Source organism: Zootoca vivipara, chromosome 8 (genome assembly GCF_963506605.1).
Source record: "Zootoca vivipara chromosome 8, rZooViv1.1, whole genome shotgun sequence".
In the NCBI taxonomy this organism is placed as follows: Eukaryota; Metazoa; Chordata; class Lepidosauria; order Squamata; family Lacertidae; genus Zootoca; species Zootoca vivipara.
In genome coordinates, this window is record NC_083283.1 from 40,305,844 (window position 1) to 40,322,310 (window position 16,467).

A 16,467-nucleotide genomic window follows, 5' to 3' on the forward strand; every position below is an offset into this window, starting at 1 on the left:
CTTCATAGGCTAACAATTGAATAAGCATTCACAATAAATGTGTTTTAAAATATTATGCAGTGGGCAGGACATACAAGTTAGGGATGGAGAAGAATTTTGTTTGGTCTGCATTTTTAAGTGAACTAGTTAAGCAAAGTCCTACTGAAATGAACTTTGCAAGCCCTTCTTTGAATTTTTATGATATATGCTTCAGTTAAAAAAAATAGTTAACATCAGTAACGTGTATTTTAGGATAAAACAAGTTTGGAAATATGAACATTAAAATAAACCACATACGGTGTTTAAATATGTAATTGAGATTAAATCTGCATTTAAATACAGATTTTGTAATAAAATAATACTTATGTGTTTAAATTTTCATATTGAAACTGACTTACGAATAAACATTTGCAAAACTGACACAGACTGGTTTGACTGTCCCCAATGCATGATCATAATGTTGACTGTTGTTAAAAGAAGCCCACAGTGCTATTTAAAGCCATACTCCTTTTGAAAGTTGTTGCCTTTCCAAGCTGTCAAGTCTGCTTCCCTGCAGATTTTCAAAGATCTAGAAGGGTTTCTTTGGGGAACTTTTCCATACTGAACACTTAGGATGGGTTGTTCCACAAGTATAATTCTGTTAAGTCTGCAAAGCACGTCAATTATGTAACGTCATTCTTCCATTGTTCTTGTTTTCTGTTGAAGACGGTTCCACATACTTGAGCACAGGTGTACCCAACTCAGCCAGAAGGCATCTGGCAAGGGAAGCTTTTGAACATAAAAACCAATGACTCAAGCCAAAGAGTGGGGAGTTGTTAACTTTACACAGACTGTACAAACTCCTGTAAGTGCTACTTTATGCCTAATCATAAAATCTTATATTTGAAAAGGTTTACTTTTACCCAAGCAACACTTTGGATAGGAATATGTAGGCGAACAACAATGAACACTTAATCCTGCTTGGAACTAAAACGTAGTCGAACTTCTTTTTTTAACTGACATGCTCTTACTTTTTTCTCTCTGCTTTTCCTAAGAACTCCTATGTTAAAAAGAAAAATAGAAGCTTTTATTTCTGTGCTTTGTTTCCAACACCATAAAATATGAGGTGATAGGAGGACACAAAGAGAACATTGGCCACTTGCCATTCCCCTGTGGGTCTAAAACAACAATTTCTCGCATTCATTACAATTGTCAACAAGAAAACCATCAAACACAGTGCCAGAGAAGTAAATCTGAAACACTTAGGAGGATGAAACTGTTCACACAAACATTATTGCTAAGAGTGCCAGCCCAATGTGGACTGATACTGCATCGTCGAACCATGGATGAGTATATTTACAGCAGGAGGAATAGCCATGATGCAGGGAGATTGCCTAGTCACCTTATTAGTTTCAAGCAATGAATATGCACAATTTAAAGTTGGAACTAGGAGCACAATGAAGACTCAACTTTAAATTTCCCTGTGAAGAAAAACAATCTCAGGAGGCTCAAAAGCTTAAACAGGCAAGTGCTGAATGAGCGGGGAAGATGGAAGATTTTAATCCTTTAAGTATTGGCTGTTTTCTAGCTTCCCAACACCCCCAACTGCAACTTACAGACAGTCAAGTAGCTAGTGAAATAATGAACATGGAAACATCCAGAAAGGTAAGGGTTAAGTGCCCCTTCCTCCCCCAGGTTGCTTATTAATATAAAGAAATTAGGACTCTGTTGCACATATTTGCTTGTAAAACCTAGTTTGGCTCTAGGAATGTGCCTTAGCACCTCCACTGGTATATTTCAGCAAGAAGCACGCAGCCTAAAAGCCTTTTGAACATAAATCTCAATGGCTAGTGATTAATGAAAATGAGAAAGAAGGGATAACTCGGAAGTGTGGAAGAATTTTGGCCCAGAAGTCCAGATTCTGATCTGTCCCCACCCCACAGGTCAACTTTGATGGGTGGGTGGGACAACCCACCTGCCAAAGGCCTTCCTGAAGCAATTTGGAAGCCATGTGCTCATCTCTTCTCAAGCTCTAAGCACAGGGCTTGCAAAGTTCATTTCAGTAGGACTTCGCTGTGTGATCAGGTTCCCCATGAGAAACTGAATCACACAGGTGGTTCAGCTGCATCTCTATCTGCCCTACACGTGATGTCAGGTATGGGCAGCTGAATCTTCCAATCATGTTCAAGGCTTTGCCCACAGACATTTCAAGAATCAAATCATTGAAGACTAGTAGTAACTACAGTAGATGGTTGCTACATCCAGATGTGAGGGAAATAATAAGTAAAGGGGGTGGGAAGTGTTTGTAGGCATTGCCACCAGCTGATAGTCCAGATACAGCAGCTTACTAAGAAACTCAAGGCAACAAGCTAATTAACATTGAGGTCTGAACCCCATCAATACCAAGTTGGTCCCTTTCCTCTGCAAATAGGTCTGTTAACCAAATGTATTTGTGGGAGCAACTACATGTGACATCTGGAAATGCATAGTTGGACCTCCAGTAGGTTTTTGTTTAAGTTTAATTGAACTGCATGGGCCCCCAACTACAGCTGAAGCTGCAGCACTGGGGGAAGCAGGGTTACACACTTTCTTTATGCTCCCCACCCCCATGACACTCTCCCAGCTCCTATTTGCACTTCAAGGGGAAACATATAAATCCTATACCAGATAACTAATTCTGGGACCAAAATAAAGCCAGAACCTAGGATTTACCTACATCAGAAAAGTAGTCGCTTCTCTTTCATCACTGACCTTATGGTCTATGTGACTGTACGTTATAGAGTTTCTAAAGGGATTTAACAAGACTCCAAAAGTTAAGATGATCCAATCTCATCTCATTGATCTCTGAGCTCATCTGTCTCTTGCATGTTTGCCTTGAGCAACAACACAGAAGCAAGGAAAGTACAGATATCCCGAAAAATCCTGTGAGCCGCTGTATTTTAAGAAATATTAATAGGGAAACAAAACAAATAAAACCTCAAATGGCAGCAAGACAGCAGATGAATTGCAGCTAGATTTCCAGTAAAGATACTTTTATAAGAATTTGCTTTAATGTATCACAGCAGGACACTAATTTTTTCTACATTCCACTTCTCTTATCAGCCACTGTGGATAGATATTGGTCAGCTATCTAATACAGCTTTCTTTTAACGTATGTTAAACCCCACAATAAAAAGAAGCTAAAATGCATGCACAAGCAATGAAATGTGCAGTCAAACTTAGAAAAGGCTTTTACTGCAACAACTACCATGCTTGAAGAACCAAATCAAAGTTCACTTTTCAAAGTGGTTGGCCTTTTCAGCTGTCAAATTTGCTGCAGCTCCAAATTTGCTGCTCTTCAGGCAAAAAATGGCTCCTAGGGTGGCCTGCAAATCACTAAACACATATAGTTCCTGCCCTTCAGATTACCCTTAAAAAGATAGTTCCTGCTCTTAAAAAGAAAAACTTATTAGGAGGGAGAAGGAAACAAGCAAACTCAGGAACAAGTTCTTAACTGCAAGTTCTTCTAAAGACCAGATGTGATGGAAAAGCTTAAGGAGAGGAGATGTCAGAAGTTGCTGATCTCTTGGCTATGTTGATGGAGTGGCCCTCACCCCATCTGTTCCCTCCTCTGCTGTAGTCAGATATAAAAGCTGCCATCAGGTAGCAGCAGTTCATAGAGAGAGGAGCCTGGCTTCTTGCTGATGCATCTCCTCTTTCTTACAGCCTAATGCAGGGGTCAGCAACCTAAGGCCTATGGGCCACAAGCGGCCCATGGACCCCGCTCAGTCGGCTCCCGTGCTCCACACTAAACTGGCACGGAGCAGAGCAGTGACCACCTTCTGCAACGCTGGCCAGCTTCCAATTGGCTATGGGAAGCTCCTGCAGCCAATGGGAAGCTGCACACACGTCCTCTGCACTGGAAGGAGTGCCAGAAATAGCGTTTGCGCATGAGTGCATAAGTGCACACTCCAGCCCACCGCGGCGTCTGCGGGACTGTGAACCGGCCCAAGCCACAAAAACTTTGCCGACCCCTGGTCTAATGGAATGGCTGTTAACAAGTTATAATGCTAAAAGCTTAAAATAAAAAAGAGGCCCTGCCTTTTAAGCATTTCTTTGCACGACGTACTTCATTAAGAACAACAGAATTAAATGATGGGCCAATACAGTCCGCAATGCATCCTGTATTGCCACTATTTTGAATCCATTTCCTAGTTTTTCAGCACACCACAATTATTCAAGAGGTACATGAAAATTGGGGCCCAGGAAATTCTGGAAGTAAACCACTGGCTATGCAGGTGATGTCATCAGGAAAAGTTTGGCTTCTTTGACCATGGTCTCTGCTTTCTTGAGGAAGAACCTCTGTCAAGAGATGGGCTGCACCTCACACCAGTTGGCAAGAATGTGTTTGCTAAGAGCCTTGCAAACCTGATCAGGAGAGCCTGAAACTAAATCCTGAGTGGGTAGGGAGACAATATTGTAGATGACAAGGGAACAGCTGGTACTGGGGATAATAGTTTCACTGATGCACAGAAAACTGTGGTGGTGCTTCAGAAACTTGCTAAAGGAAATCTCCTGTATCTACAACCACAGCAGGCGCTAAAACTCTCCAACAGTTTGATTTCACTCCCAAAGGTGCAGTATTCCACTGTCTCCCAAGACAGACAGGTGCCAACAAAACCTGTTACTAAGTAGCAACAGTCCTCAGCCTTCTCGTGTATTTTTCTGATATTGCCACAATACAGAACAGGTTGTCTACCTCTAAGACAATGTGGTTGTTTTGTGTCTCACTAGTGTTAAATGACTTTTAGCATTAATTGACCAATGCCTTAATAGTATCACAGTCACATAGTGAAATCTTTAGTTTGAGGTAAGCACTATGAAAATATCAAATAGGTTTTTGTAGCACAACTGCAATGAAGAAACCCTATTGTTGTTGCAAAATTCTTCCTGTTTGCAGTGAAGACCCTAAGTAGTATTAACAAGTACAGGGGTACAGCCTGGGAGTGGTGCACAGAGAACTGTTCAAAAACACAGGCAGGATATATTTTAGCAGTACAACTGTATTATTAATACAGGCTGTCCAACTTCACATCACTAATATAAGGATGTGTCTTCACTGAAAACAAAAGCAAAAGCAATACACTCTGCCCCAAGTAGTTTTCATAGTAATCAAATGTTTCTTACCAATGTGATCATCAGAAATACACTGATGCTTCCAAAAGCTAATGGCGGCCCTCTTTCGGTTCTGGAGTCTGTTCAGTCTCTCTGCAAGCCCGCCCCTACAGAGAATGAAGAATTATTCAGTTATACCAATATTTTACCTTTGTTCCCCAAAGTACCAAGGAAAATACATGATGCATCATTTAGAGCCAAAGGGGTGCTAAAATCAACACTTGTAAATATTTGTAAAGCACATCAGCATATTATATAATCTACATTTAGTATAAGTTGTTTTCATACACAGTTTTTCCAGGAATCAAAAGCAGAGCAATTCTGAAAGGGGCACAAGAGCACTCCTTGGGTCAAAGCGGCTCTTCTGCTGAAGAGTGTAATTTCAGCCACAACTGAGTGCACTTTTGACCATTAGCCTAGAGCAGATTACTGGAAGATGTGTGACCACTGGCAAGGAACACATCCCAAAATACTTCTCACACATACTTGACCTCATGATTCATATCATAAGCTGGGTCAAGTATGTACTTTTAGTGGTCTGAAAATTGTCCATGGCAGAAACAGTTCAGTGTTCACAAGGGGAAGTGGCAAGCAAAGCAAATAAAATGAAGGTAATATTGTAGCAACCTATCTACAATTCAGATCAAAAACAGCCAATGATAAAAACAAATATCATTTTATCTTAAGTTACCTTTTTGCTGATGACTGTCAGGTAAATGGCTGAATATATGCAGCAAATTATCTTTAACTGCTCAGGTGAGCACTCTTAGGATCCCCCTCTTTGTGATGTTAAATGTGTTGTGAAGGTAGGATGGAGAGCATAACAAGGCCCAATCTCCTAGGACCCAGTGCTATATATTTATTAGTATTTCTAAACTGCTTATTACTTTAAAAACTCTCTAAGCGGTATACAAAAGCACAATATAAAAACAAAAGAGTACCTATAGAGTTCCAGCTGAACTGAGCTACTTGGTAATTTATTTGGAGCACGAATCCTGTAATTTTTTAAAGCCAATATCCTAATTTTAGCAATTGTGCTTTCAAGAAAACAGCTAAAGTCACAAGAATTGAGAAGCAAATAAAAGTAAATGATTGATTTGTACTTTGGCAGTAATAAAAAGCTCAAGGAGTCCAGAGTATTTTATAATCACTTGGGACCTCTTAACCAATTATTTGCCAGACAAAAAGCAAATTGAGACTTGAAAAAAGAAGAAAATATACAAATGCTGCATAAATGTCATTGCCTCTCTACTACCTAGCCCTTTTCTTTTTGTGTACAATGGCAAAACTCTTAAAATTAATTGCATCAAAACAGCCTACTGTCTAAGAATGCAAGGACAGCACGCAGGCTCAAATGACCCCATATTCAGTGTTGCATTCAAACCTTTGACATTCTTCTTAGTTTCCATTGAAGACAAATCTGATCACAACAGCAATAAAAAAAGAGACAATCACAGCAACAATGAGAGCAACAGATGAGCTCAGCCTGCTAATTCTTTCACATAAGAAGAGAGTGCGCTACTATGAGCATGTCCTACTCAAGGGCTTCTCATAGGAATAGAATGCTGAACTAAACAGGCCTTTAGTCTGAACAAGCAGGGCTCTTCTTATGAGAAACATGCAATTTTTCAATATACCACTTCCTGAAGAGCACGTCTGGCTCTTCTAAAGTCAGTGTATGTGCTCACTTATGTGTGGATGTGTATGCACAAACACCTCCTGTTCCATCAGCAATAACAGTGAGAATTGCTCTCTTACTGGGGAAACTGAAACAGTAAATGCAGAGGGGATAGGGATTGAACAAACTGACTAAGGACAAATATTGATACAGAAAATGGAAACAGGGATAGATAAAACATACGGTAAAGAGTTGAAGTGCTTCAACTGTTATGTGTGTTTGCACATCTTTAATTGTGTACTGAAAAACAAAACTGAATGCAACTCATGAAGTGGAGGAGTTATTTATTTTCACATTCAGTCTATTAACACTTTGGAGTAGTCTACCGCTTGGAAGCTTGGTCAACTAAAGCTGGCATATGAATCATTTGTTTGAAGCTTAAAATAAGATGGAACTTCTGGGTTCCGAGCAGTTTTGCATTTGATGTCATTTAGGCCTGCTACAGAGGCAATGCTGCATCATGTGATCAAGCACTCTTCCCTCCTCACCTTTTGTACAAGCACCGTTTTGGAGGCAACCATGGTTGGAAGAGAAATGATTCTAACCACAGTACCAACTGAAGCTGGAAACCACAGTTAAAAGCAGATTTGCAGCCTGGTTTGATACCAGCTATAGGAGTGAGAGAGAAGAGAGTCGGAACATACCAGATGCACTCAATCACCAAACTATGGTGCTATATCTGCACAATGATATGTTGTGTAGAGGACAGTGAAATTTTTGACATTTATCTACCTCTTAATTTCTTCTCAAAAGAGGTTTGCAAAGCCAACTCTTACTTTGTCCTCTCATAAGCATAGGATGTGGCCTATTACACACTGAGCATTACTCCATTTAGCCGTGGCTCTCCAGGGTTTCAGGTAGGCACTTATTCCATCCCACCTGGAGATGCCAGGGACTGAACCTAAAGCCTTTTGCATGCAAAGCAATGTTCTTCCACTGACTTGCTAACAGCATTGAGAGATATGCTATGAAGGGACTCACAGAATGAACTGACAGGAGTAGGAAGAAAAAGAAGGGCGTCAATGATAGTAGAATGTTAACTTATTCAATTAACAGAAACACATTCAACTAAAAATCCATTTAATTTCAGTGCTCTCTTTTCCTGTAGAATGCATTTTACTTTCAAAGTTTGGCTCATCTCACAGGAAAAAGACTTTGTTTTACTGTGTGGTATTTTGGAATATTCTGTATTTCTACAACTTTGATAAGGTTAAGTCTATTAAAAGGGGTCAGATATTAGTGTTTAGAAAGCGTGTTTATATAACAATATGAAAGTTTTGTTTTGTTTTCTATCATAAATATTGTTGTTGTTTAGTCGCTTAGTCATGTCCGACTCTTCGTGACCCCGTGGACCAGAGCACGCCAGGCACTCCTCTCTTCCACTGCCTCCTGCAGTTTGGTCAGACTCATGTTGGTGGCTTCGAGAACACTGTCCAACCATCTTGTCCTCTGTCATCCCCTTCTCATTGTGCCCTCCATCTTTCCCAACATCAGGGTCTTGTCCAGGGAGTCTTCTCTTCTCATGAGGTGGCCAAAGTATTGGAGCCTCAGCTTCAGGAACTGTCCTTCCAGTGAGCACTCAGGGCTGATTTCCTTAATAATGGATAGGTTTGATCTTCTTGCAGTCCATGGGACTCTCAAGAGTCTCCTCCAGAGTCATAGAATCATAGAGCTGGAAGAGACCACAAGGGCCATCCAGTCCAACCCCTAGAGAACTATAAATGAATTACCGTAACTCATGACTTACAGTGACTTAAAATGGCCTGATTCATGACTTAAAATGGCCAACCCTTTCAAAAAGCCTTTGAATGTTAAAACTCTTAGATTTTGCTCATGTTGAAATTACTCTTGTTATTATTACCAGAATGCTACAATGAAAAAAAAATAACATATATACCTCAGAAATTTTCTTTTCTTTGCAGAATCTTCTGGAGTCTTCAAGCTCTTGTCTCTCTTTTTTTCTGGTGTCTGTAGAAGCATCTGAGCAGATTTTAACCAGTCACTTGCTGACCTTCCTGTATCTGTTTCAATCCCTGCTCCAAAATTGAACTCGGGCTTTTTATGGAATTCTAAATCAGCAGCTTTAATTTCTGCTTGGCATTTTTCCAGACTTTCACTGTCTGATGAATATTCTGAAATTTCTAAAGAAATTGTCTGCATAAAAGAAATATAAAATTCATAATTACAAGAGAAGCAAACCAAATGTCACATCAATTAAAAGGAACACAAAAATGTATTGTTTTGGCAAGCAGTACTAGTAATTTGTCCAATATATTGAGAAAGTCGTAACAGTATTAGATGTATGCATTTGATAAATCAAAAGCTTGTCAGAAAGCAATTTTTTTTTTAGTCATTGGCAGAACACTGGTAAAGGAGCCAAATGAAACTTCCAAAGCAGGGAGTTCCATGTTATGGATGCCACACCCTCACCATCACAATGGATAGGCAGATTCAGTTGGGAAGAGTGGGTCACAAGCCATTTAGTGTTTTAAAGCTAATGTACAGCATTTTGCACCCCTAAACTGTGAACCTGCCTTTAACAAGTGTGCAACCCCATTGGGAAACATTCACAATTCCCACCCCACCCCCAATAATTTCAAATTAGAGAAAATCAAGTTATGCCCAAGAGCCTCTCATGCTAACAGGCTTCTCCAAAAAGAGCTTATTTATGAAGGTACTTAATAAATTACACATGTAACAAATATATGCAGTCTATACTTTGGCACATACAACGTTCTGCACAATATGAAAGAAGTTCAAAACAAGAGAAAATCTGAACAACATGAGGGCTAAATTACAGTTCAGAAGGGAACAAATGGGAATGCAGAAACAGACACTAAAGGGATGCGCAATCCTTACCCCACTCTAAATTGCTCTGACCCTAGGCACCCTAAGCTTAGTTTTGAATGAACTCCTGAATGCCCTCTCCTGAGATGGCTGTTCATTCCAAAAAGAAGGCTAAAGCTATGTCTGTGTAACATGTAGCTTGGCTCTTCCCCTTTATTAATTTAAACCAGAACGTTTCTATTTTAAAAACTTGCACATGCACACTTGTAATGAGCACATGCGGCTCCACATTCATTCCAATGAAGAGTTCAAATCTGTGCACGGCTGATCTACATGTACATGGATCTCCGGATTGGGGCCATTTGACAATGGGCTCCTCCCTCACAGCTTTCTGCTCTTTCGCTTAACTTTATACACCTCTTACCGTATCTTCTTCCTATCTCTATTAACAAACAAACAAACAAAAAATACAGTAACAGATTCCAGCCAATAACATATATCTCTGCAAATACACATTCTGAACAATCATAACGTGCTCAATAGAATATTTGGGAAGAAAACACCACTTTGATTTGCTCAATTTAGCCTTTACAGTGTAGATGAACAAGTGTGTGTGTGCAGAATTGAGAGAAGGGTTTGGCACATAATACAGTAGTACCTTGGTTTAAGAACAGCCCTGTTTACGAATGATTCGGTTTACGAACTCCACAAAACCAGAAGTAGTGTCCTGGTTTGCGAACTTTACCTCGGTCTAAGAACAGAATCCGAATGGTGGAAGGGCACCGGCGGCAGGAGGCCTTATCAGGGAAAGCGCGCCTCTGTTTAAGAACAGTTTCAGTTTAAGAATGGACTTCCGGAATGGATTAAGTTCGTAAACCAAGGTACCACTGTATTTCCAACACTGCTTTAAGTAAAAATTAGCAGCAAAAAAGTATCTCCCTTTGTTTGCTGTTCCTGTCTATTATTTGCTTTGACAGTGTCCCCATAGTGCTGTATTGTCTACATTAAATACTTGCAGTGCATGCCAAATATTTATACTTGAAAATGTATTTTATTTGTTCCATTAGTACACACTCAGAAAAGCCAATATAAACCTTTCCCAATTTACATCTGCTGATTTAAGTTTATGTTTGCACCTACTTAGTTTTCGGTATTGCACACAACATTTTGATCTGGTATTTCAACATGCTACCTATGCCAAATCAAAAGTTTGTTTAGCTTCTCACATTTCTTTCCAAATCACTTTTAATCAGTAGTAAGTACTTGCCAAGTTCTACGTAAGGAACTTGAAGTGACATTTTTGACACATGAAAGCATATGAAGTGAGCAAAATTTTGTAATTCAGCCTGTTCACCTTCCCAATATTATGCTGTTAACACTGATGTTTAAATTCCCCTCTAAACTTTCTAGGGTCTTTTTAAGTTTAACAGTACAGGAGGAGCCAGTTATACTTCACTTCCCATCGCCAAAATGGGGAAGGCAATAACAGCTTATGAAACAGTCTCCTAGTTCCCCCTTTCTATCATTCTATGTATACAATATTTCACATTACTTCCCTCATTTTTTTCATTTTCTCCTCAGAATTCTACATTTTTTATTTAAAAGGCTTTTCTTTACAACCTGTCTCTTTGAAGGATATTTTCCAACCCCCCCCCCCAAAAGGCAGTGTTTACTTTTTCCACTCACATTTATATACAAAATCAGATGATCTTGGCCTTAGGACAATAAAACTTACATTGGTTGAAGATGTTACATTAGTGACAAAAACATATACACTTCCCCACCCCCTTAACAACTGAAAATAAAAATTCATATATTTGAACTTTATTCTCTTGTTTGAGGTTCGTAGCATTAAGAAAATGTGATATGATCTAAAATGTGTTTTACATACATTTATTGTGACCAACATAACACAACCTGCATATCATAAATGTGCTGTCATGTGTGTCATTTAAACCTTCTTTTAGAACTGTCATATTAATGTATTTTTAATCTTTTTTTTGGAAGCTGCCCAGAGTGGCTGGGAGAAACCTTTGTATCAGCTAATGTGAAGGGGGAACAATCCTGCTTAGTGCTGGGCTCCTGCTTTGTGCAGTGCTTCAAAAGCTCCTGACAACCAGCTGTTTGCTGGGTGCTTTGGGAGCAGCACAGAGTAACTTTGAGCAAACCCCACCCTTTCAGTCAAGCCCTGCCCTTACTTGTATGACCTCAGGTACAGGGTAGGTGGCTATGGCTTGCTCAAAATGGCCTCATGGGCCAAATGGTGAAGTTTGGTAGGCCAAGGCTAGCCTAGGAGCTGGAAGTTCCCCAATCCTGACCTAGGGATGTAAAAATTCAGCTCAAGAGCTGAAGATCTCTTGCCTTGCCTCAGGGAACAGTCCTGGAAGCAAAGTGTAAATGAATTCTGACATAATTTAAAATAACCACCACCAAAACGGAATAATGTCCCTAAGGGAAACGTGATTATGCTGAAATAAATTGCAGAAGCAGATGCAGCTTCTGAAGTACAGGTGACAACTGACCACCTTTGTTATTTTTGAGTTTGAAACTGGGAAATAAAAAATAAAATTTATTAGCCAGGTGATGCAATATGATATTCATTAGTACAAAATCCTCTTCTTAAAAGGGGAGACTTCTGTGACATTTGTCTTCCCTGCAAATGATAAATGTTGTGTTGAAAAGGCACAAATCTTTAGGGTGTTGCCACAGCGAAGTGTACATTCCTTGGGCCATGACACGGAGTTTGATGCTGTCCTGCAACTTGTGAATGCATAGTAAAGTCACATGCACAAGGTCTTGCTTTGGAGGCATTTATTTGTGGAAGCTCATCAATGTATTTTCGCATGTTACATTGGTCATTGGCCAGAAAAACCCTTTCCCACAGATTTCAATAAGCATTGCCATAGGTTTGACACTTGCCCATGAAACATAAGCTCTTCATGTATATTGCAGCAGACAGTGTGGAAATCAATTCATACTTTAGAGAAAACATTTATCCATGTTACAGTTTGTTTGCTTTTTCTGTTGTTGTTGTTGTTGTTGTTGTTGTGTGTTTGAGATTGTAACACTATTACATTGGTCACATCTTTTAAAACACAGGAAAGCATAGAAACAACCTGTGGCATAGTTCTTGATTATTTTTGTAGTGAAAATAAAGGCAGTTAACAAACCAATAGTTTAATGTTAACTGGAGTCAGGGCCGGCTCTAGGCCTGCCCCCGGTGGCGCAGGGTGCGAGGCCACCAGGGGTGCCGCTGGGCCCGCTGAGAGGCGCGGCTGAGGCTGCCCCCGGCCCGCCTCCGCTGTTCAGCAGCTTCAGGCCACTCTCCGGAGGCGCGCGGGCCTGGGGCCGCCTCCGTCGCACGTAGGGGCGCCGCAACAGGGGCGGGCAGCGCCCCCTGGCCCAGCCCTACGGCAGGCTGGGTGGCGCAGTGCAGCTGCGCGTGCCCGCAGCGCTGGAGCACGGGGCGGGGGGGGCGCCGGAGGGATCCGCCGCGCCACGGCGCCAGGGCATGCTTAAGACGGCCCTGACTGGAGTTAGACAATATTATGTAAAGAAATTTAGAAAGGTTACATTGGTCACTATGGAACTCCCCATCAGTATTTTCTACACTGACAGGCAGCAGCTCTCCAGAGTTTCAGGTAGGAGTTTTCCTGCAGCCCTACTTGGAGATGACAAGCCCTGAACATGGGACCTTCAGCATGCAAGCAGTTGCTGTAACATTAAGCTACAGCTTCTCCTTTGCACATTAAGAAAAGTAGCAGCAGGCTGCTCTTTCAAATGAAAATCTCACTGATACATATTACTTTGATTTTGCAGCATTCCATTTAAAATTGTGGAACATTCCCCCCCCCCCCACTTTTTGGACACCACCTGTGGGGTTCCATTGGTAGTAGTATGCAAAGGAAAAATCAGAAACACACCCATGTTTTCACTTACTTGTTTGTGTGTGCAGTATTGTGGTGACATCTCATCACTTCAAAGCATAAAACCACAGAGGCAGCAGTCAGAATGTGAAAGATTAAACTGCCATGCGTAGGCAGAGTTAACAAAAAAAGACAAACAACAACTAACGAAACTGATAAATCACTGGCTTCTTATTTTTTTTCCACGGAGTGGCAAGCCCAAACAGAGTAAAATAATCAGTCACACAGGACTGACAATTACGCTTTATACATGCAGGACATTTTGTTTCTTAGCACGTAATATTGCAACTTTCCAAGGCACAAGTAGGTAAAAGAACTAAATATTAAATACTATGAGAACCACATTTCTGCATGAAATGTCACACTAGCAGACCTATTCAAACCTAGTTCTACCACAATCACATCTAAAGTTGAGGAGGTTTTAAGAGTTTTAGAGGAAAGGGGACACACAGGTGGAGGGGGATGCTAATCTCTCACTGAGACCACAGCCTGCAGTCTCTCTGCAGGCAGCTCACCCAGGTGTTTTTCTCCTCAGCTGAGTTTTGCTAATGGAAATAAGCATGGTTGGCAGGAAACCATCTGGTGGGGGAAGGCTATGCAGTGATAAGACAGTAGACAAGAGAGGAGCAGACCAGGGGGCAGCAAACTTTTTCAGACCTTGTGGGGGGGGGGGCGGACTATATTTTGAAAAAAAATATGAATGAATTCCTATGCCCCACAAATAACCCAGAGATGCATTTTAAATAAAAGAACACATTCTACTCATGTAAAAACATGCTGATTCCTGGACTGTCCGCGGGCCGGATTTAGAAGGTGATTGGGCTGCATCCGGCCCCCGGGCCTTAGTTTGGAAACCCCTGGAGTAGACTCATCTCCCATTACCCGTGCAACCTTTTTCTTTTTGCTTAAAATTAGATTCCGTTCCCATGTTATACGTGGCCAGGGCAGAATCAGTTTTGGCTTGTTGCCTAACACTGATATATATGGCTTTTATCTTCTAAGGGCTGCATGTAAGCTACTAAACATTTTCAGCGTGAGTGGGGGGGGGGAAAGGAAATAGCTTGCTTGCTTGCTTGAAGCCTGATTCACCATATATATTGCCCAATGCGGATGCTTTCTGTAACTGTCGAACTGATTGCTAGTGATGGCTACAGCTGGATGGCTATGTCTTTCCCAGCATGCATCTAACATGACAGCTCCAAGAATATTTACTCAAAAGCAAACCCCATTAATACTATGAGTGGTGTTCAACTAAGTTTTACCCACAATAGACCCCCTGAAATTAGCTTTGTCATGTTTATTAATTTTAATAGGCTAAACTAAGTTGAATACCACCCCATGTTTCAGATTTCAGACTTAGTAATAAAACTAGGTCACCGCAACAAAATATGAAGACAAGGTGATTTGCCCAAAATTACCAACACACCTCTGCAAAGATCTGAAAGTTAGGTATTATGAACTGCACCTCTCAATTCATTGTCTGCAAACCTCAACACCAGGAAGCTACAATCTTCGAAGTCACACTGCTTACTACAAACAAATCTTTAGGCCAGTGCCAACTGCACTGTACCCTAAACTGACATGTCAATTTAGGACAAGCCGCGGAGAAAAATAATATAAATATAAATAAATAAATAAATAAATATATATATATATAGTAGAACTTTAATCAGATCACAACTCATCAGATTAGAATTTAGTTAGAACCACCACCCCTTCTCTTTATAAAAGTGGTTAGTGATCTTTAAAATGTGGTTATAACATTAATATTATGACTCATTATCAGGGAAGATATCACTTCCAGAAGCTGAGCACCTTATCACATTGGGGCATATTATCTCTATGTGAAAGTGGCCATCAATATAAATCCCTAGGCCCATTGCACATTTTTTAAAAATGTTGTAGGTATGCATCTGTCAACTGTATGTTCTGACAAGACTCCAGCCTAAGCATCACTATTAAAAATGGAAATTCATAGAACATTTTGAGGTAAAATTCATAGGAAAAACTGACCAGCAATACCTCTTTAAGCACTGGCAAGTGCCAGATAAGAACATATATTTACACTTTCTATTTCAACCTACTTCAAGAGCTAAGTAAAGGTAATAATAATACCTTTTAATACAAGTTAACACAGAATAAAACAATTATTTATCATATATATATATATATATATATATATATATATGTTTCCTAAGCATAACATTTAATCTTAAACTATTCAAAATAAATTAGGTTGGCAGAAAGTGACTAGTCCCTCAGCTGTAACAGCATCCAGATCCTTCAATATTTTTACAAGTGAGTGTCAGTGCATTGAAAAAACCACAACCAGCAACCTAGTGCTTTCAAAGTCTTCCACATGCATTATCTTGCTATAATTTTTGCACTGTTTCCATAAGGGCCTGGTTCACACACATAACACAAGCCTTGTTTAATGCTAACTATAGTTATATGTAAGGTATCTGACAGATAACCATTTAAACCAGGCATCCCCAAACTTCGGCCCTCCAGATGTTTTGGACTACAATTCCCATCTTCCCCAACCACTGGGCCTGTTAGCTAGGGATCATGGGAGTTGTAGGCCAAAACATCTGAAGGGCCGCAGTTTGGGGATGCCTGATTTAAACCTTGCTTTATTCTGCACCCCCCACCCCGTGGCCTGGCTTTCTTCTGTTAAAGGAGACACCAGACATAAAGAGTCACATTTCACATGCCACTCTGGAGCTTTCGGGCAGCGCAAACTCCTTAACCATACTTAAGGAGGACATATAGATTGACACCTTATACTAAGTCATGGTTAATTTTAACTAAGGTTTATAAACCAATTACAAATCTTGGTCAATGAGTTACCTTTAACTATCGTTTATAAACCATAGTTAAGCTGCTGGCCTGGATTCACCCATAACGCTAAGCATAATGTATTAACCAGGTAGAAGTATATCAATATTATGAACCCCAAACCAT

At 40.3% G+C, this 16,467-nt stretch overlaps 1 protein-coding gene across 4 annotated transcripts in view; it reads right to left on the reverse strand.

Moving 5' to 3' along the window:
- The window catches only part of SPIDR (scaffold protein involved in DNA repair), a 170,876-nt gene that overhangs the window by 97,303 nt on the left and 57,106 nt on the right, over positions 1–16,467 (reverse strand). For 3 of the 4 annotated variants that reach the window (XM_035126455.2, XM_035126454.2, XM_035126458.2), the window contains 2 exons: positions 8,688–8,944; positions 5,125–5,219 (listed from right to left, as the gene is read on the reverse strand). In XM_035126455.2, coding sequence (XP_034982346.2) covers positions 5,125–5,219; positions 8,688–8,944 — 352 coding nt within the window. Of the gene's footprint in view, positions 1–5,124; positions 5,220–8,687; positions 8,945–13,516; positions 14,153–16,467 lie in introns of those variants that run through there. The other variant, XM_035126460.2, reaches the window with a different exon arrangement.